Source organism: Felis catus, chromosome A3, assembly GCF_018350175.1.
Source record: "Felis catus isolate Fca126 chromosome A3, F.catus_Fca126_mat1.0, whole genome shotgun sequence".
Taxonomy (NCBI): domain Eukaryota; kingdom Metazoa; phylum Chordata; class Mammalia; order Carnivora; family Felidae; genus Felis; species Felis catus.
Window position 1 is genome coordinate 108,577,824 of NC_058370.1, and position 21,557 is coordinate 108,599,380.

A 21,557-nucleotide genomic window follows, 5' to 3' on the forward strand; every position below is an offset into this window, starting at 1 on the left:
TTCAAAAATAATTTACAAAAAGAGAATCAGGAGCCAGATGCATTTAAAGTCTATGTATTTTAAGCATGGTGAGTATGGTGCCAGTTCATACAAGGGACCTGGGTAGGCCTGATGTTCATTTCATTCAGTCAGTCAACAAGTATTTCTTGAGTACCTGTGAAGTATCAGGGACTATGTCAGGTGCTTAGAAAAAGTGAAAAATACATAGTCCTTCAGTGTGTTCACTGAACTTACAGTCACACTACTTGTGATATCCTACTGCTTCTGGTACAAAGAGGTAAAAAGAAATTTCAGGGCCCGTTCGCCCGACTCACTGTCTGGCCCCTGCGACCCCATCACCCTGATCGGTGAGCATTTGTTCCCACAGACTGAACCCTTTAAAGTACTCTCCCTCCCAAATGTATGACGTACCATAACTGATCTTCATAACATGTTGTTACAAGAAGAAAAGAAGTCTCAGGTCTGGAATCACAGAGTATGATTCTGTGTTTTAAGCTTGGCCATGTGATCTGGTGACTGGACACAATCATGCAGGCAGTTTGATAGGAACGGAGGGCGCACCTGCCAGCTCTTTGCCCTTTTCTGCCTGTTTTCCTGCCTGTTGAGCCTCTTCTCTTCTAAGGGAGGGCCTCTCGGCTGTCCCTGGTCTGTTCTGCTCTAGGAAGGTTTTTGCTGTTCCCAGGTTTTCAGTTCACGGGATTAGCCACACAGCCTATAATGGTTCTGACCTGAGAATAGAGCCAGATGTTATTTTATTGCTCCTTCTTAATTCTATCTCTTCTGTATGGTGGTTTGGAGAAACTCCTTCCAGATTCTTATCCTTAATGCTGGACACTGGTTTTTTGGATTTTTTTTTTCCCCTCTCTATGGGAGGACCAGTGGTAGTATCTGATTCTTTTACTTCCTCTGTCATCTTACCAGAATTCTCATTCAGGTCTTTTGCTAGTACCACACCATTTACAGAATAAAAGTCAGGCAACTTCTTCCAAGGCTACCCCAGACTCTGGGTCCACATCCCAATTTTTCTCCATATAATAAAATGTTCTACTCGTAGGTAAAGTGGACATATACAGGCAAACTAACATTTCCTGTAAGGTAAAAGGATGTAGATTCTTCCCTCAACCAAGCCTCACCTCTCTTCTCAAACATCCAAGCCTGTACCATTGGCTTTGCTCTTTCCTTTCACACAGCTCTAGTTTTGCATCCTCCTCCTGTTTCTTGTCAATCTGCTTCCTCTCCACTCTTATTTCTCGCCATTTTAGAACTGACTGTATGTCTCTTGCATCCTGATCTATTCTTCAAATGCTTTCTCTTCTATTCTGAAATAATGTGCTTCTTTTTATTCATTCAGAAGCATTGCTGAATGTCTCTGTGTTCCAGGCCCAGGGCTAAGTGTAATGAATCAAGAGACAAAACAGAGTCTTCCCTCAATAAGCTCTCTTGAAAGAGCAGAAGAATAAATTACAGTACCATATGCAGTAAATGTAATGCTGCATCGTAAAAATGTGTAGGTTGGAGATGAACAAAGTGCTATGGGAACCTAGAACCCTGAGGAGCCACTTTTTCCTGGAAAGGCTGGGAAAAGCATTAGCAAAAACATGAAACCTCATCCCTCTTCATTATTTACATCATAATGCTTTGCTTTTGCTCTCCCCAGACAGCTGTCACCAGAGCAGGGTATGTAAAATGATCTATTGAAAAAAATTAAGCTTTAACAGTATATAATATTCAGGTCTTTGTATATACTTATACTAAATTTTTTATTCAAAAATTTATATATATGTATATATACACACACATATATATACACACATATATGTGTATATATATACACACATATATATACATATATAGAGAGAGAGAGAGAAGGAGGGAGGGAGAGAGAGAGAGGATCCATGTTTAAACATTTGTTACTGATCGAAGTGTATGATCAACAAAATTTGGACACCCTCTCTTTGGTCACTTATTCTTCTTTTAATTAGCCATTATATGTCATAAGATAATTTCCACATTTTATCCTGAGCTCTTTTAAAATGCTACTTATAAGCATTTTCACAACTTCATTCAAGTATACTTTCAACACACACAACATCCCATAACTTAGTGCCCTCCATCTTCCCAGTGGCAGTCATTACACCACCACCCATTCAGTCCCTCAGGCACAAAGCTGAGAATCTTCTTTCTCAGCCCCCACCCTCTGCCCAAAACAGTTAATCAGTTGTTGTGGAGTCTACCCCTTAAATACGTGTGCATTCCACTCTATCCCTGTGGACCCTAAGATAGCCCCCATCATCTCAACAGGGCTACGTTCATCCTGCTAACTGATCATCCTGCTTCCCGTCTTAACTCCTTCTAACCCATTTAGCTTCATAGTCCAGCCAGAGTAATCCTTCTAGAATGCAAAGATGCTAATAATGTCCTAACTATTGAATACAAATTAAGCTCTTTAAAAAAGCCTCTTCATGATCCAATCCAGGTACTGCTATCCACAAACTCTTCATAGCTGGGCATTCAATGTGTGACCAGTAATGAAAAGTTGATTCCAGCTGCCCTTAAATATGTGTACTGTACGGGCACGTTTGTCAGACTGAACATTGAGCTAAGTGCATCACGCAACTTAGCGTAGTGGAGAATATAACTGGCTGCAAGTAAAAGAGCCAAGTGACAGGCAGATGTGGAAAATAAAAAGCCTGAGCATTTTAGAACACATCGTAAATTTGACTCATGAATGTACAATCAAGAGTAGCCTAGGTGCTAGGAAATAGCCAACTAAGACACTTAAAAACTGGATACTTTTTAGAACCAAACAGGCATGGATGTCTATCATATTTCATTATTGCTGACTTATTCACTGAGTTTGAGTCATTTATCTTTACAAGAATGAGGGCAAATATTCAAGTAGTTGAAAGTAGGCCTCTACCACAAAAGCCTTTGGACCCACTTGACTAGGATTAGAACCTAAGCGTCTGTTACTTTGTTCGTTCCTCTCCTCATCCTGTGCACAACCTGCAGTGACGGAGGACCAGAACCACTGATGCCTTGCCCGCGTCTGTCCTTGCAGCCTGCACCCTTCCTGAGCCCATACACCAAAGCCCTGTGGTCTGGCCGTACTGACCAACGTACTGTCTCTGAGTATGCCTTCTGAGCTTCGTCGCAAACCAGCGCCTTCTAACACATAGATGCTTTGCCTAGAATCCCCTTCCAGCTTACTCTGCTCATTTGACTTCACTCATTGTTAGAGACTTTTTAGGCATCACTTCATCTGTGATGCTTTTTCTATTCACACCAGTCCAAGGCAGAGTTAGGCACACATCCTCGGCGGCCTCACAGCATCTTATGCATTACTCTAATGCAGTACTGACCAAATTGTACTGTAGCCCACATTCGAAGCTTTGAACTCCTTGAGATCAGGGACTGTGTGTCTTGTTCATCTCTGTATCTGCGGTACTAAGACAGTGCTGGGCATACAGCGGAGACTCAGTCCTTATGTACTGAGTGAATGAACTCAGGTACTCATACATTCCCTTTTCTTTAGTGGAAAGTACTTTAGGGGAAGACGCAGAAGCCTAAGAGACCAGGCCAAGAATAGCAACAATAGCGTCAACAATCACAACCGTAGCTAATTAAGCATTTACTTTAGTCAGACCTTGTTCTAAGCCTGGACATACATTTACTCACTTATTTCTCACAACAACCCTGCTATCCTCATTTTACAGATGAGAAAACCAAGGCATAGAGAAGTTAAGCAACTTGCATAAGACCACACAAGTAGAGTGCAGCAGAGTTGGCTCCAGAACCTTTATGCTAGAACAGAAAGGAACTCAGGTGCTCCTGGAACCACAGGGCTGTGTACAGAATGAGAACGCCTGTTACCTGGTTCCTTCTCCTCCTCACCCAGCGCACAGCCTGCAGTGATGGGGAAACTGGAGCTCATTTTCGACATTGCCACTAAATCTAAAAGTGCTGAAGATCAGAATAGAAATAAATTCTATGCAGTGCTGTGTTTGCTAGGCTTGCAGAGCCTTCCACACTCCCATGAGCAAGCCTATCCAAGCGGTACTGCCTCCGAATTACAAATCCTTAGCAACCTTCGAATAAGCAGAAAGTATGATCCTCTGAATTTAACATTTTCCTCTTTGGCCAGAAATACGTGTTATTAAGTGATGGGTTATTCTTAAAATTCCTTCAACAGAATGGTGACTTATGTCAAATACCATGTGGTTTTGGAGGTACAGAAAATTGGGGAGTCCTCCTGATAAAACTCTTAAATTTCGTTAAACTTGGTATTATAAAACTTAAGTGTCACAGAATAATTTGATACTTACAAAAATGTTTCTCTTGATATTTAGTTAGCTAGTTGTTTCTCATAGAATGGAAATCTGTGCCTTAAATCTTTGGTTATGGTGATTGAGATGGTACATTGTACATACCTTATTGTACACGTACATATTGATTGTACCTATGCCTACAGTTACTGACAAACTAGCTGGTTCCTTTTTCATCCTTGAAATAATTTCATTGTATCTTCTAGGAATTTATCTAACTAATATCTTGAAAACAGAAGAAGGCAACCCTGAGGTCCTAAAAAGGCATGGAAAAGAGCTTATAAACTTTAGCAAAAGGAGGAAAGTAGCAGAAATAACAGGAGAGATCCAGCAGTACCAAAATCAGCCTTATTGTTTACGAGTAGAATCAGATATCAAAGTAAGTTGAATTATTTGAGGATACATCTTTCTAATTAAGTTTATAAACCGGCTGATGAAAGACAGGTTTATTTCAGAGAAGAGATAAAGGAAAATAAAACTAAAAATAACTCAAAGTTAACATTTTGTTAAATGTTTTCTGCAGTTATTTTTGTGAATGTCAGACTGCATTTAAAATATTTAATATTAATAACTGTTTATTTCTTTGCATTTAGAGGTTCTTTGAAAATTTGAATCCAATGGGAAATAGCATGGAAAAAGAATTTACAGATTATCTTTTCAACAAATCCTTAGAAATAGAACCGCGAAACCCTAAGCCTCTCCCAAGATTTGTAAGCATACATATATTCATATTTCTTTCATATTTGTATATCTTTTGCAGTTATCGATATCTGGTGATGTCATTAACACCATATGTGTTGCACAGATTAGTTTTCCATAAGGGCATTCGGGGATGAAGTGCACAGGTGATGGATAAAAGTAACGAATAAATGCTTAATAAATATGCTTAGGAATATTCCATTTGGCTGCATATAAGTGCAGTAACATTAATCTGAATAAATCCTGGTAGACGAAGAAATTGGGCGAATAAATAAGTTTTGTTTTTTGTTTAAAAAATATTTTTAATGTTTATTTATTTTTGAGAGAGGGGGAGGGAGGGAGCACAAGTGCGAGAGGGGCAGAGAGACAGGGAGACACAGAAGCAGGCTCCAGACTCTGAGATGTCAGCACAGAGCCCAATGTGGGGCTTGAACCCGTGACCCATGAGATCGTGACCTGAGCCAAAGTTGGCCACTTAACCGACTGAGCCACCCAGGCACCCCAATCATTTTTTTTTTTTAAACAAAAATTTTATCCAAGATTTACTTTAAGGGCAGAAATTTGATTAATTTATACCAATCCTTTTATAATAAACATGTATTTATGACTTTTCTAAAGTAATGACTTATGAAAACTTTTAACTATGAATCATTAGCCATAATAATAACAAGTTTGGTTAAAGATACTTTTGTGGGGGAAATAAAGTTTCCATTGTCTTCTTTACTTGCCAATGCCTGGCCAACTTTATGTTTAGTATCATCACCTCACTGATCTGAACATAATCTCTCTTGTTCATAAGAAAGTAAAAAAATCAATAAGTAAATATAAATGGCTTCCTACGTAACCAAGATAAATTTCAGAGTATCTGTGAACTAAAGCTTATGCAATGACCTCACAAGAAAATTTCTCAAGGCCTAAACCAGTTTCTCAAAAGATGGACTAAAAACAGAAAATTGGAAATAGCTATAGAGTCTTGCTCCAAAGAGGCTCGCTAATAGTACTCTGTAAGAAAATTTCAGAAACCTAAACATATACACACACGGATGAAAACTCCAGCAATTTAATGCATTTGTAAATAGCTCAAATGATTCCAGCATCACAGTATTACAGCATAGTAAGGTATCATAATTCATAATAATGATCCTGGCTTCTCCAGCAAGGTTAAATTCGTTCAACAGGGTCTATTTAAAAAGCTAGAGAAATCTACAATATATCTTAGAAAGACTTCCATTCAAAAATACTAAGATAACAAATACTCTGGCATTTTTAGGACTAAGACTCAGCTATTTAAAGAAATCCATTGCCTAATATTTTAGATAGCCAAGGCTTTATGGAAATGGGACGTTAATATTTTAACTTGGACACTTTAGTTTTAATCATTATACAACTTCTTTACTAATGGTTTATGGTTTTCCTAGATATTAGTTGAGTTTTACCAGGCATATATAGAAAAACCTTCCTTTCTGTTATGGTGTTTTAAATATTGTGTTTCTTTTGTTATGTTTACAGCCAAAAAAATACAGCTATCCCCTAAAATCTCCTGGTGTTCGTCCATCAAACCCAAGACCAGGTACCATGAGACATCCCACACCTCTGCAGCAGGAGCCAAGGAAAATTAGTTACAGTAGGATCCCCGAAAGTGAGACAGAAAGTACAGCATCTGCACCAAACTCTCCAAGAACACCGTTAACACCTCCTCCTGCTTCGGGTGCTTCTAGTACCACAGATGTTTGCAGCGTATTTGACTCTGATCATTCGAGCCCTTTTCACTCAAGTAGGTGCTAAAATTTTAAGTGCTTAAAAGTAGTTGTTAGTATTCTGTGTGCTAGCAGTAATAAAGAATCTGTATAACTTTTTTATTTTTTGTAAATTTATACACAAATACCATTCCAAAAGATATTATTACAAAAATATAAAGCAAATTCTGAACTCCAGCAACTTATAATTTTTTTAAAAAACCTGTTGGAATTGCTCTCTTTAAATTTATTGTACTTTACTGAAAGGACTGGTGATGAAAATTAGTAATTTAAGCTTGAAAATTGGTATTCGAGTATTTGCTTTCAGTTGGTGAATTTAAAATGGCATCCCTCATATCCAGAGAAAACAAAGATAACTCCTGAAATCTGCAAGGATTGTCAGTCTGACGCTTTAAATGCTGCCTCCAAAATTATTATCTCCGCATACTACTCAGTACATCATTCCGGTTCCACCAAACTCTGTAGTTTCAGATTTTGCAGCAAGAATCAAGTTCAAACTCTTCCTTAGTCTGCACCGTCTGGCGGACAGTATGTGGTGCCCGCTAATCCACTGCCTGTGCTTTCCAGCCCAGCCAGACAGATCTCCCAGACTGCACACTGTTGCTCACCCCTTTCTTATTTCTAGACCAGTGTCGTCTAATAGAAATGTAATATGAGCCACGTATGTACTTCAAATGTTCTACAGCCCCATTTTAAAAAGCAAAAAGAATTAGGTGAAATTAATTTGATTAATATATTTTATTTAACTCAGTGTATGCAGAATGTCATTTCAGCATGAACTCAGTATGGAAAGTTATTGAGTATTTTACATTCTTTTTTGTTCTAAACCATCAAAATCCCATATGCATTTTACACTTACAGCACACCTCAATTCAGACCAGCCACATTCACATGTTTAATCCACACATGGCTGGTGGCTACCAAACTGTAATGCTCAGCTCTAGCCCTTTGAAGGGACTACGTTTTATACATGGGTCACCTTGCTTCCACTGACTTTCTAACCAATTCCACGTGCAGTTTTAAAGCTCTAAGAACACACAGCCTTTTTCCATTTGTTCAGTATTAAATCCAAACTTGAATCCCATCACCTTTAACCCTCTCACAGCCACTTGCACATGCTTTTCCCATTGGCTGTCAGCTCAATGTACAGACCAAGTTCAACCCCAGTATCTGGCAGCACAGAATCCAGTCCTGAGGGACAGCGTGTCATTATTGTGGGGAGGAGGTCGAGAGGCGGGTGACCTAGGAGTTAGGAATCAGAGGATCTAACTTTTTAACAAAAATCGACTTAAAATTATTCTTTGAAGGTATATTATTTTGAGATTTGGTCCAGAATCCTATTTATTTGTTCCTGTGTTATACATACATTTGTAGTTACCCAGAAGTTTGTCTTGTCTGTTGACCACCCTAAAGTGTGTTTGTTTGGAGAATTACTACATCTTGGCTTTATTTTGCTCCTGGGGGTTATGGAGTCACGTTATATACATATATTTCTGATAAGTTCAAATAAATACCAGGTTAAGAAAATCCCACCTATTCTCCCCAATCCTCTAAAGCTAAGTAATGAAACCAGCATTTTTTGCAGTATACCCCACCTAAAATCATTATTTCTTCTGCCCACTTAACTGTTTGCAGGGTTTTTTTTTTTCTTGAAGCAGAGAGCTAGTCTGTATTATAAGGATTCCCAAATAAGTAAATTATTGAAGTCCTGTGAAAGCTATCAACTGCAAATTCTACTTCTCTTAGTTTAAAAAGTAGCTACAAATGGAAGAGGTGGGGAAACGGGAGATAAGTTACCTGCTAGTTCCCTACTAGTTCCCTACTAGTGCTGAATCTTTACGATAACTAGTCAAAAGGGGAAGAAGGGGTCGTCTTGGAATGCAGCGGTCTGGAGCTGTGCTCTGCTGTATGTGGCGGTGGAACAGGATTAAATACTGGACAAGTGGAGAAACCACTGTTCCAGGAGTTGGGCTTCATAGTCTTAGCTTTGGGGGTTTTCTCAATTTCACTTTCTTTGTGATAAAGAAAACACCTGCTACTATTCCTTTTGCTCTTGGTAGAAACTGAAAATAACTGACTTTGAAATGAAAAAACCTAGCCAAGTCTAAAACCATCTGTATGTTCAGTTAGTCGCTTACTTAAAACTTACGTGGCCTGCGTGTAGTAAAGATCCTCATCTGCTGTTGACCTCACTTCTGCTTAACAGATCTGCTGGTACCATGGGGGCCACCACCTTGCCCACTGTGTTGCCACCACAGCGTGAACTCCCCCTTCCTCAGGGCCTGGCAGGAAAGAGCTGCCGTGCCTACATTCTTATGTCATCTGAACACCTGCCACTCAACAGAACAGCAGAAAGTTCCGTTGCCTAAGTTTTTCAAAAGGCAGTTTGACCAGAATTTTTGATCAGTTATAATAGTACTGTTTTGCTTCATATAGTTTTGTCTTTCAGAATGATTTACTTTAAAACCGTACTTGGGGCACCTGGGTGGCTCAGTCGGTTGAGCGTCCGACTTCGGCTCAGGTCATGCATGATCTCACGGTTTGTGGTTCAAGCTCCACGTCAGGCTCTGTGCTGACAGCTCAGAGCCTGGAGCCTGCTTCAGATTCTGTGTGTGTGTGTGTGTGTGTGTGTGTGTGTGTGTGTGTGTGTGTATGTGTGTCTGTCTCTCTGCCTCTCCCCCACTCATGCTCTGTCTCCCTCTCTCTCTTTCAAAAATAAACATTTAAAAACAAACAAACAAAAACCATACTTAATTTTTCAGCCAGTATCTGTTGCATACCTCACTCCTTGCCCAGTACTCCTACATCACATTTTCTCTGGTAAAGTTTATAAATCTTACTGAGAGAGGAAAAATAATCATGGTTCAAAGAAAATCACAGTTTAGTGCTTTAACCATTGTTAAATGCTGCAATTCTCTCTTCGTACTGTGTTTATTTTTCACTCTCAGTAAGATTGCAAGCTTAACTAGAGAAGATACGTAAGGGCTTAGCAAAGCAGAGTGCTAAATGAGTGGTGAAGACATAATGCTGTAGGAGTTTACACAAACGATGACCACAGAATGGGCAAGAATGGTCACATCAAGCTTTGTGGTGAGGAACCTGGCCATCCTCTTAGTTGCACCCACATACACCCTCACATTCAGAGCCCTGCCCCACACCCTGCCCTGGCCAGCTCTACCTTTGAGGTGATGATGACAGTGGCCCTGACCAGGGGAGAGACCACCCAGCTCTCTTGCTTTGTCTCTGCTGCTCTAACAAGGTGGAGAGGATGAGATGCTCTAGGGACCTCCCTGTGTAAAAACGGCCTGGTCAGAAAAGGGAGCCAGAGGCCCCACCTGGTCTGTGTGCTGCAGATGAACTTAGCTGTGTCCCTCTGCAGCAGAAGCTTTGACAAGAAAAGATGGTAGTCCAAGCTTGAAGGTGGAATGCAAGGCTTTTCTTCATAGAAGATTCTTGTAGGTGCTTAGTTTCTGATCTCAAATGAATTTGCATAACAGGCTTTTGTGAGTTTAAGAAGTTATTCATGATTGATACAATTTTTGTCTATAGGGAAATGCTTATTTCTATTTTAAGAAAGACTCATTATAAATTGAAAGCATCTTGAACAGTGGTTTCAATCCTGACTGTGCAGTATGATCCCATGGGGAGCTTAAAAAAAAATACCTATATGCCCAGCCCCTGTTTGAATTAGACTGGTATTAGCACTAGGAATCAGTAATTTTTAAAAGCTTTCCAGGGGGTTCTTTTTTTTATTTTTTTATTTTTTTAATGTTTATTTTTGAGAGAGAGAAAGAGTGTGACTGGAAGAGGGACAGAGAGAGGAGACACAGAATCTAAAGTAGGCTCCAGGCCCTGAGCTGTCAGCACAGAGTCGAGTGCAGGGCTTGAACCCACAAACCGTGAGATCATGACCTGAGCCGAAGTCGGACACTTATCCGACTAAGCCACCCAGGCACTCCAAAAGCTTGAGACTGAGAACCACTGAGCTGTCATTTGGGATTTGTACTTAACAAATTAATACTTTTTTAATTAAGTGGGTTTTCACTCCTAACTCATTATAAGTAAATTTGTTCACTGACAAGGATTTCTAGTATATATTTCTTGATTAGAGCATGTATAATTCAAAGAGGGTGTTTTTTTTTTGTTTTTTTTGTTTTTTTTTTTTGGCATTTTCCAGGCAGTGAGACCAAGAAATCCATTTAAAATGACAAATCAGAAAAATGCCCTTGATTTATCAAACATACAAATCTAAGCCTGCGACATACATGTATATAAATATGACCAAAACCAAGTCTGTGTATGCACAAGTGTTTATGTATAGGTATAATAATTCTTTTTACAAGTCTGCAGTTTATAACTATCATAAGCTTTGTGTTTTTATTTTATTCCCGTATTATACTAAGTGTACTACCATATTCTTGAGGCTTATCTCCAGGAGGCATATTTATTTCCTTTCCAAGAAAAGTAGAAAAAACATAAGTAGGTAAACACTAAAGGTAAATACTCCCTTAACCCCTGTTATGCCTAATAAGCAGTGGAGTGAATCATTGACAGAGCAACTGCTTCATTTAATATCAAAGTATAAAAATTAATCTTCTGAGAGATAACTTATTAGAATTAGCTGGATTGCTACCTTTGGTAACTGTGGCCTCCAAATAAGTATCAGTACATAAGGAAAGGAGATTAATGGAATAGATTGTTAGAAACTGGGGTATATGGAAAACAAACCCATAGCTATAGAAGTAGCAATCACATTAATAATCTTGCCAACTGAACCTGGAACATAAAATTATTCTTGTTCTCACCAAAGAAGCTAAAAGAAACAGTGGTCCAAATTGAGTGCTTGTCTATTGTGGAAAGAGAGACAGGGGGAGAGACAAACCTGAGTTTTAAAAAATCAGCCGAGTCTAGTGTTACAGGAATTATTTTAGTCTCGTGGATATTATCTCTTCCGTATGTTGGTAATATGAGGCAGTGTAACAGAGACAACTATGTTGATTTAGAACCACTACAGATAACTTAACCTTTTGTCTGTTTTTCGCCTTTATTGCTCTTGGGGCTTTGACTTTTATGGTTTTCAGGTTTTTTCTTAGATGAATTAATAATCTGTTGAAATGAAGCATTGTAAAATTGTCAGTGAGTTTCCTGTACAAAATGTGTCTAAGTGCCAAATATTAATTGATTTTTTTTAAAGAAGTGTTCAAGAATATAGAAGGAAAAAGGCTATATCACTTTCAAGCTTGTTTTGTAATATCCAAAGCTGTAGTTATTTTGTCATGCTCTAAGAATAATTTCGTAAGTATATAATAATATTAGTAAGAAATTCCCTTTTATTTTTCAATTTACTAACATAAATTCATTGTTTACTACTTCTTTCACACAGTTGAGTTTTCAAAATAATCTCTAGTAAGTGACATATTTTTATATGTCCAGCTGAATTCTTTGCTTGAATTGAGTTTATACATATTTTAAAAGTCTTCCACTAATAGAGAAAACTTTAGTTTCCTCATGAATGCTTTTTGTTGAATTATTATGGCATCAGGTAGTGAATCTGAAAGGAATCTTCAACATTCCCAGTATGATATTAACTCAATTCTTTATTTTTCTCAAAACTGAGACGTAATGAGCTTTTACGAAAAAGACTGTTGTACCCTTCTTTACTTGAATGACAAAAATAACATTTCTATCGTGGATGAATTTTTGCAGATGAGTTGAATTTATCAACGAAAGAAAAAAATCTGCTTCTCTTGTTTCCTTTCACAGGCAGCGATACCGTCTTTGTCCAAGTTTCACTGCCCCATGGCCCAAGTTAGTATATTTAGTTTAAGACTCCTAATTCTTGCTTTGGCTTCAAAAATTAAACCAAGTGCCCCCCTCCCTGCTAAAACTCTTCTTGGGCCTGGCAGCACTGGTACCCCGCTTGCAACATCTTAGAAGTGAGGCCTTCCCTTGTGCTACCTTTTGATCATAGATGATTTGCTTAAACGTATATACTCTTCATGCTTTTCGTAAAACCCTTTTCTCTTTTAAAAAAACATTATTATATGGGTGACTTCCACATTTAACCATTTCTCTTTCCCAACTGTAGAGTTCTTAGTAGTATTTTAATGCTCAACTTAAAAAAAAAAAAAAAAAAAAAGCAAGAGCATGCATGCGCATATGGGAATGCTGGCGGCTACGGGCAGCGTCTGAGTCACAAGATACACTTAGCCTGACGACCTTGGCACAGACTGCAGGCAAATGACCGTAATTTGGCTTTAGAAGAACTATCTTATAGTTGTAACTACTTAAATCATACGGCCTAAATATTCATCACTGTTAAGCGAAATAAAGTGCCATTACAGATATTTGCTTTTATTTTCAAAGTCAACTAACAATTCACCAAATTACTCCATAAATTTTAAGCTAATAGGTTAATGGTTTTTGCTGTCCTTCATACAAATGGTTTCAAAACGTATCCAATGGAAGACATTAGTTATAAACTAATTAACTTATTACATAGTCTCTTAAGAAAAAAAGGTAGGTGATTAAAATGTTTCTCATTTGAATAACATCAGTACACAAAGTACTCTTCAAGTTCTATATTGTTATAACATTTAGTTGACAAAAGCTTAAAGGAAAATGAGAACCTGCCAAGTATAATTCTGGATGATCATTTATGTATTTTTTCATATCTTTTTTATACTGTGCATAAACTAACAACTTACATGAATGTTGTCTTTCATAATGTAATTATTTTATGCCTAGATTATGCCCTTGTCATCATAAATGTCTATAGGATGAGTTCTGATTAGAAGCTTTACTCACCTGTCTTGTGCCAGTTTATCAACTTTTTAAATCCGGTTCACTAGATTTAGTGTAATTTCTGTTTTTATCAGGGCTGCCTCACTCATCTTAAATAGCTCCATCACAATTAAAATGTTTGGATTAGAGTATGATGAACCCGATTTTCTGCCAAGGAGAGCCAGCCTATATGTAAGCAAAGTGAGGAGAGACCCCTCCCCCCAGACACAAGATTCTTCCTGGCATCCTTTGAGACAGTCGCTGGGGAGAGCAGTTCAGATCAGAAACTAATCCCAAGGACTGACTACCACCTAACGGCAGGGAGATTCTATACTAATACAGTCAGGGAAAGAAAATGAGCCCATCACAAAGGCTTAACAAAATTACCATTCCAAAGGTTTCTCCCAGAAATCTGAGAATCATACCCAAATAAAAACTTCCAATAATTAACAGTGGGAATGTTATTTTGTTCAAAAAGCAAAATAACAGAATATCTTAGGCAGCTTTTTTTCCCCCTGAAAATTCTGCTAAGAAATTTCTGCATGCTTTTATAGCAGTTTGCTTTGATAAAGGAAATACTACCATGTATTGGTTTATTGAACTGCTTTTGATAATTCTGTACATTTCTTTTAATAAATATAAGCAGTTTCCAGCTAAGCCTTTTCAGGATTAATAGATGAGATAAAATTCCTGTGAACTGTTAAAAAAAATTTCACATCCTACAGGATCTGCTTCAGTATCATCTATAAGTTTAACCAAGGGCACTGACGAAGTGCCTGTCCCCCCTCCTGTTCCTCCACGAAGACGGCCAGAATCTGCCCCCGCGGAATCTTCGCCATCTAAGGTACGTAGAGAGTCCTGTCATCTGGAGCCCAGAGTCATTACAGTAACATTAGAATCACGTGCCTGTGTCTAGTTTAGTTCCTACCAGATTAGGTCAACACTTCAGGGTATCTGGGCTTAACTGAGTTTAGACGAGGACTAAATACGGATTTACCCTGCGGTAATGTTTATTTCCTATCTTCTGAAAGTAGTTTTTTGGTATGTTTTCAAAACCCTGTGAGTCTAAATCATGGGTACTGTCCAGGAGAAAACAAGTTTAATCCCAAAAGAGTAGAATGTAGTCTCACGCAGACCACACAGAGAAAGAAAAGCAAAGAGGTGTGAAGCTTTATATATGAAAGCACGTTTTAAGTGAAACTTAAACATGACCCGTCTGCACCCTTGATAATAAATCTGATATGCTTTTAAATGGGATTTTCATAACAGTTCTGGGTTGGAAGAGACCTTAAAGACTTACAATAGCTATTTTTTTCCACTTGCTTAAATTTCTTTCTTTGGCAACTGTTGACTTGATTCGGTGGTCTCAGAGGATCTGGAGAGCAGGGCACCTGGACAAGTCAGGACACTCTGCAAAGTGTCATAAAATGTGAACATAGTAGGTTTAAAATTGTAAGATTGACTTACGTTAAGTCATAAATTGTCTTAGATCAATAGGTGCACAGTAGCAAACAAAATTTTGAGAAAAATTGAAACTTGGAAAAAAATTGTTTTTAATGAATTGGCATAACTCCCTCCCTTTAAAAAATATGGCAAAACCCCCTGATCCGTGCCTCGCTCTCTTCCAACAGTGTTTGAAAACCCCAATTCTTAATATAGTCACAGTACTGCATAAATTAATAATAAATGTGTGTTTTATTCCTTTTTCATTTGTGTTAGATTATGTCTAAGCATTTGGACAGCCCCCCAGCAATTCCTCCTAGACAGCCCACATCAAAAGCCTATTCACCGCGGTATTCAATAGCAGACCGGACCTCTATATCAGACCCTCCCGAGAGCCCTCCCTTATTACCACCGCGAGAACCTGTGAGGACACCTGATGTTTTCTCCAGCTCACCACTACATCTCCAGCCTCCCCCTTTGGGCAAAAAAAGCGATCATGGCAATGCCTTCTTCCCAAACAGCCCTTCCCCATTTACGCCACCTCCTCCTCAAACACCTTCTCCTCATGGCACGAGAAGGCATCTGCCATCACCACCACTGACACAAGAAGTGGACCTTCCTTCCATCACTGGGCCGCCGGTTCCTCCACGACAAAGCACTTCTCAGCATATCCCTAAACTCCCTCCAAAAACTTACAAAAGGGAGCACACACACCCCTCCATGCACAGAGATGGACCACCCCTGTTGGAGAACGCCCATTCTTCCTGAGTGTCTCTGTTCCAGGATGGACATTTTCCTAGCCCCAAATCCATTGCTGGCAATGGATGCACGGAATGTGCCAGCACTGAGGAGTTACAGTGACAACTCCAAACACTAACGACTCTACTTCAAGATGCAGTATAAGACAATGAATTTTAACCTAGACATAATTATAAAATGAAAATGGTATTCGTTTAGATACGGAAAGACTGATGTAGAGGAATTGGACAACTGATTGCACCTGAAAATCAAGTAAAGGGACTTTTTCCAGCCAATAGGCAGGAGTCCTCTTTTTGTGAAGTGATCTTTATCGTTAAAGGGATGGAAAACATAGTCTAGTGTCCAGCAGGCCCACATGATGACAGTTTTTGTAATTCAAAATATGCACTTTTTAAAAAGAAATCTTAAACAGGGATCTTCATATCTCCTTTGTTTTCCTTTGCTTTTACTCATCCTACTTTAGAATATTTTCCTAGAAATCATTTAAAGGACTGTGGGGAGTGGCTGTGGTGCCTGACCTTGTGGGAGTCCAGGCCCCGTGCTGTGCCACAGTCCCGTTTACAGGTTATTACAGTGAAGTGAATGGGTACCGAGGCTTCACCAAAGAGGTACTTTTTTTTCTTTTTCTTTCTTTTTTTTTTTTTTTTAGGAATAATTATATTAATTTTAAGAGCATTCCCCCACCCACCCTCCCTACAAACAAAATATGGTGGTGATGCCTTCAAACAAGAAGTTTTGTGTCATTAACATGACAGAAGAACTTTTTTAAAAAAATGTAACTGTCAAGTATACGATTTACATTTAGGAGACTGTTAATCTGTGCTAGATTGTTATCGTCCCCCACCCCCCACAAAAGTTTACTGGTAACCCATGTCATGGCTCATAGCCGTCCCTCTAACCATTCTCTGGAAATGCAGTCACCCAGTGTGGAAAGGAGCATTGCTGGGCGTCCCTGACACCGCTCATGTTTTACGGATAGTTGAGTAATCCGCAGATCTAGAATTACCTTGCATTGCCGAAATCATGTGTATATAGTGAATGTTATATAATAAACCTGGCAGGTCTGTTTTAATTTAATTGAATAAAGATACAAATACTTTGTTTGGCTGGCATATATTAAATTATTATATGGAGAAAATGGTTGATTCTTATTTCTTTCAGTTGAAACACACACACACACACACACACACACGCAAACACTAAGCATAAAAGCACGTATTGTGGTACGCCTTGGTTTCTAGTTCTGGATTGTATGTATTCATCTTAAAGAATGATAAGAAGTTGCAGTTTGGCATGTAGGAAAAAAATTTGGTTAGAATAGGATGGGTATCTTTTAAGCAGAACTTTGTAAGTTTTTTAATTTGCTAAGCAACATGTATACAGTTTGTTAGTTTATATTAAACATTCTACCTTGCTTGAGGTCTTTGCTCTATCAAAACTATTCATAATAGAACATCTACCTACATCATTAATATCATAATATGGATTATTCATTAAGCCTATGTACTGATCTTCTGAGTCTAACAAATACTGTGACTGAAATGCATGCAACTTGTTGAAGAGAAAAAGTTTTATTAATCTCCACTCTAATGTCTATGAAATGTGCAGCATTCCATCATTAGTCATCCATTCGTCAGTATCTGCATGTGTCCTCAGAATAATGAAGCAACATTTCAGCAATTCTGTTAACCATGCCATTAGAGACATTTTTAGAAGTGCTGCATCATGGTGCAAACCTAGTACTTTAATAATTTCCTGTGATATTTATTAGAGCATTAAATGTACATCACAGTAGTACAGTATATTGTCCTTTAAGACCAGAATGTTGATTGCATCATCATTAAGCAATCCATCCTATCACATCCTTTCTTATTTATTTGTTAGAGTTGAATCTTTGTTTAATATCTGTACCATTCCTATTATGGTAGCCATTTTTCTCTCTGTAAAATGTCTCCTTTTAAAAGTCTCCCAAAAAATTAATTTCGAATCCACTCTTGTGTGCAACACATCCATAAGACCATTCATTCAACAAGTGTTTATCTAAGCCTGCTTACTAGTGCTGCTACAATTAATCATAATACACATTCCAGAGTCCCCCATGATTTTTTATTAGAACAGCCTCATTTTCCCTAGGGTTTCCCTTTGTCTGTCTTACTGATCACTTCTCTTTTTAATTACCCCACCCCACTCCATATGAGAACCTGAGAAGTCACATTGGAGCCCATTCAATATCTCCCTGGCCAGTGTGTTAGCCTTCATTAAAGGAGGCTTTTCAACCCGCCTGATCGTCTAAAGAGCAAAAGCTTAGATTTGGAGTTCTAGTCATACTTCTCCCAAAGGGAACCATTCTTCTACCCCAGTGGTTCTAGGAGACCACTTCACTGTGCATCAGCACTGTGGATAGAGGATATTTGTATTCTGAAGCTGACATTTGGGTAAAAATATTTTCCGCAGTGGTGACTGCTTAGAAAAATTCCAATTGGGTGCCCTTAAACGGAGGTGGAGAAGACTGTATCCTTGCCTTCTTCATACATGAAACATGAATTAGCTGACAAATTTATTCTCTGTAGTAACTAAAATATACTTATTCAGGGACAAGAAGTGGCTGAGAAGACAAATGCATCACCACAACATTCTGTTTTTGAATCCAGGACATTACAAGACAGTCAATGCAGCATGACTATTCCTAAACCACATCCCAAAACATGGAACATTTCTTTTAGAAATGGAAATGTTCTTACATGTGTCATCTTTGGATCGCAAAATAAAAATATTTCAAGGTTGAATTTAACTTAAGTGGGCTATCAACCGAGAACAATACAAAGGGAGGCTTTTCACGTCTGAGCACTTTTTAAAACAGGAACAGATAAGTATATGTTTCTAAGTTTACTGAAAGATTATTTACTGTTCCCAGCCTTTCTAATGCATTTCAAGAATACAAATTATCAGGAAATAAACAAGCATTAAAAGTTTTCTTAATTAAAGGTTGTTGGGTATCAAAGGAGATATTTAGTAGGTTACTACTCTCTAACAGCTCAAGAAATGTTTTAATGGGTCTGAATTTAGGAAAGCACCTGCCACACTTAGTGATACTACAATCAACACAACAGTCTAGTGAACAAGTACCATTTCAGTTGGAGGCTATGTTATGGTTCTAAATTCTTCCTTAATGAGTTTTCTATTAAGTTGAAAGTTACATAAACCGAAACTTGGTATCTGTGATCATGATCTTAATTCTCAAGCTTGGCTTACTTTAGTCATGTATTTCATCCTCTGTCTTTAAAGACGGCTTAAATTCAGTTTTAAGTGGCTCAGCAAAACAAATCATGGAAATGGAGGGAGAGGTTCCCAATTTGTTAGTGTTGTACATATCAAAGAAAACCTTTTATTTCCTCCAAATTTAGAAAGAAACTAACCATTTGTTTCTTGGTATTCTACTGCTGTGGGTAGGTTCACTTGTTCTTTTAACCTATATTGTATGACTGTTGCACAAGTGTAGGTCCTGTTGCACATTAATCTTTATCAATAAAATACATACCACATGGTTAAAATTGGTTTGGCTGAAAGAATTATGCAGAATTATTTATAAGGGAAAGTGATGACTTAGTTTGTTTATTCAATATTTCTCCTTTGAAGCATCCCATTACTAACTTAAAATCAAAATCCCTTACACATGAGCCAATGAAATATTTTGAGCTCTGGTTAAGAAGCATGAAGTCTATATGATTAAACAAAAGCACCTAATACTTGTTTTGTAAATTTCATGCCTTATTTTCCATTTTTGACACCGTAAAGTGCATTTTCTGTCGACTGTGAGCAAATTTCCCTTTTGCCTTTAATGAAAATAGTGCATTAAGTAGCCAATTGCTGCAGAATTACAAAGCAAGTTAGCTAAAGGTGGATCACATTGGACTACCACTCAAACAAGATGCATAGCATGGAAGTCACGTGTGGTGTGGCTTTAGGGAGAGCGCACCTGTGCCAGATGCATGCCACTTTCAGTAGCTGCCAAATGTGCCTTTAATTAAGAACATCTCTAATTTGTTTCTTCAGATCAAGTCAGCATTTGGGGGCGGGATCAGGGCAGGGGGACCTTGGGGTGCAAATATCTGGTGAGACACACCAGAGAAGAAGCCTTTGTCAAAGTGACATGTATAACTTCAGTTGAAACGTATTCATGTATATGTGTGTGTGTGTGTGTGTGTGTGTGCGTGTGCGCGCGCGTGTGTGTGTATTTGCCTTTGTTTAGTAGCACGGTATTTGCTAAAATAATTGTCAAAAAAATTGCTCTGTCAGTCTTACTTTGATGTAAAAATAAAGTGCAGTCTATACATCTAATATGGCCTTTGTACCTGACCATGTTCGTAGGTAATCTTTGTACTCTGCGTGCAGCAGTATTTGGTTTGCATTTAAAGTGAAAATAATGGCTGTTATTTTTCTGGCATTACTAAGATAAATTGAAAAATAATAAAGAAAAATGCCTTACCTAGTCCACAAGTGTATTATTTTTGTATTTATTTTAGAAAGCACTCTTCAAGATCAGTCGTGATTCTCATTTTAGCTTGTGCTTTCCACATGCAAATAGTTTGTTCTATCTCATGGTCTTGCTTTGGAGACACTTTTTCCTGTATCATGTTCTCTACAAAAAGTTCAGTATTTCCTTCTGTATCAAGCTCTCTGTAGTGAGCAGGAGGCCCTTGGGATGAAAATTAGTGACCTTCAGTATCACCTTTCAAAGGGCTGAGGGAGGTATTTGTATTCCATCAAAGTTTTAAGATCTCACAATTCCTTCACAGGCAAGTTTCACTGAGACCTGTTGGAAAGTGGCAGCCTGACGTTCAGCAACTCTTTCTAGGCTTGGCATAAAAAGATACAGTTTATGGTTATACATTGTAAAGAATTATACACTGTCAAGAATTTTTGTAAGTGTGAGGTCATTCATGGTGAACTACAGAATGCAAAATTGATGAAAAACTGGGGTGCCTGGGTGGCTCAGTTAAATGTCTGACTTGATTTTGGCTCAGGTCATGATCTCACAGCCATGGGACTGACCCCCACATCGGGCTCTGCGTGGAGTGTGGAACCTGCTTGGGATTCTCTCTCTCCCTTTCTCTGTCTCAAAAATAAACCTTAAAAAAATTGGGGGCACCTGGGTGGCTTAGTGGGTTAAGTGTCCAACTTCAGCTCAGGTCATGATCTCAGGGTTCATCAGTTGGAGCGCCACATTGGGCTCTGCACTGAGTGCAGAGCTTGCTCGGCATTCTCTCTCTCTCCCCCACCCGCTACTCGCTCGCTCTCTCTCTCTCTCTCTCTGAAAAACAAACTTAGAATATGATGAAAACTTAGAGATCTCATACCCTTACTTAAAACTTAAGGCAGAGGAGGCCAGGAGCAGTGAGATGACTAAGCCAATATCACGTGGCAGTTAGTGACTGAGACAATTGGCTCAACTTTGACTCCTGGCATTTGGAGGACTGTTTTTAGGAACAGCTAAAATGTATTTGCGGTTCCCCTCCAAATTTAAAGACACACAATCATTAATTTGTACAAATTCCATTTATAGGCCACTGAAATCCAAGCAGGTCTTATTGAGTATATTCTAGGTAATCAGTTTAAGAGCTAAAGGAAAATAACATTAATGTTGATATTAGAAAATAACATTAACACTGATATTAGTCAACCTGATTCTGAGTTTGCTCTTGAAATGTCACTTGAATTTTAACCAGGTGGTTTGCTTTTTACTCATTTTAATCATGTTAGTTCATCACAGATTCGGGGCACTTAAGTCTCT

At 38.4% G+C, this 21,557-nt stretch overlaps 2 protein-coding genes across 5 annotated transcripts in view; one reads left to right on the top strand and one right to left on the bottom strand.

Annotated features, from left to right (window-relative positions):
- SOS1 (SOS Ras/Rac guanine nucleotide exchange factor 1) overlaps positions 1-20,258 on the top strand; it is a 152,201-nt gene extending 131,943 nt beyond the window's left edge. For 2 of the 3 annotated variants that reach the window (XM_011281161.4, XM_011281163.4), the window contains 6 exons: positions 4,532-4,704; positions 4,919-5,035; positions 6,534-6,798; positions 12,545-12,589; positions 14,290-14,408; positions 15,284-20,258. In XM_011281161.4, coding sequence (XP_011279463.1) covers positions 4,532-4,704; positions 4,919-5,035; positions 6,534-6,798; positions 12,545-12,589; positions 14,290-14,408; positions 15,284-15,775 — 1,211 coding nt within the window. In that variant the 3' untranslated portion in view covers positions 15,776-20,258. The remainder of the gene's footprint in view (positions 1-4,531; positions 4,705-4,918; positions 5,036-6,533; positions 6,799-12,544; positions 12,590-14,289; positions 14,409-15,283) is intronic. The other variant, XM_011281162.4, reaches the window with a different exon arrangement.
- The window catches only part of ARHGEF33 (Rho guanine nucleotide exchange factor 33), a 120,656-nt gene that overhangs the window by 17,522 nt on the left and 81,577 nt on the right, over positions 1-21,557 (bottom strand). Inside the window, exon 19 of one of the 2 annotated variants that reach the window (XM_045054670.1) lies at positions 39-154. The exons of the other annotated variant lie outside the window; for it this stretch is intronic. Coding sequence (XP_044910605.1) covers positions 133-154 — 22 coding nt within the window. The 3' untranslated portion in view covers positions 39-132. Of the gene's footprint in view, positions 1-38; positions 155-21,557 lie in introns of those variants that run through there. 2 annotated transcript variants of the gene reach the window in all.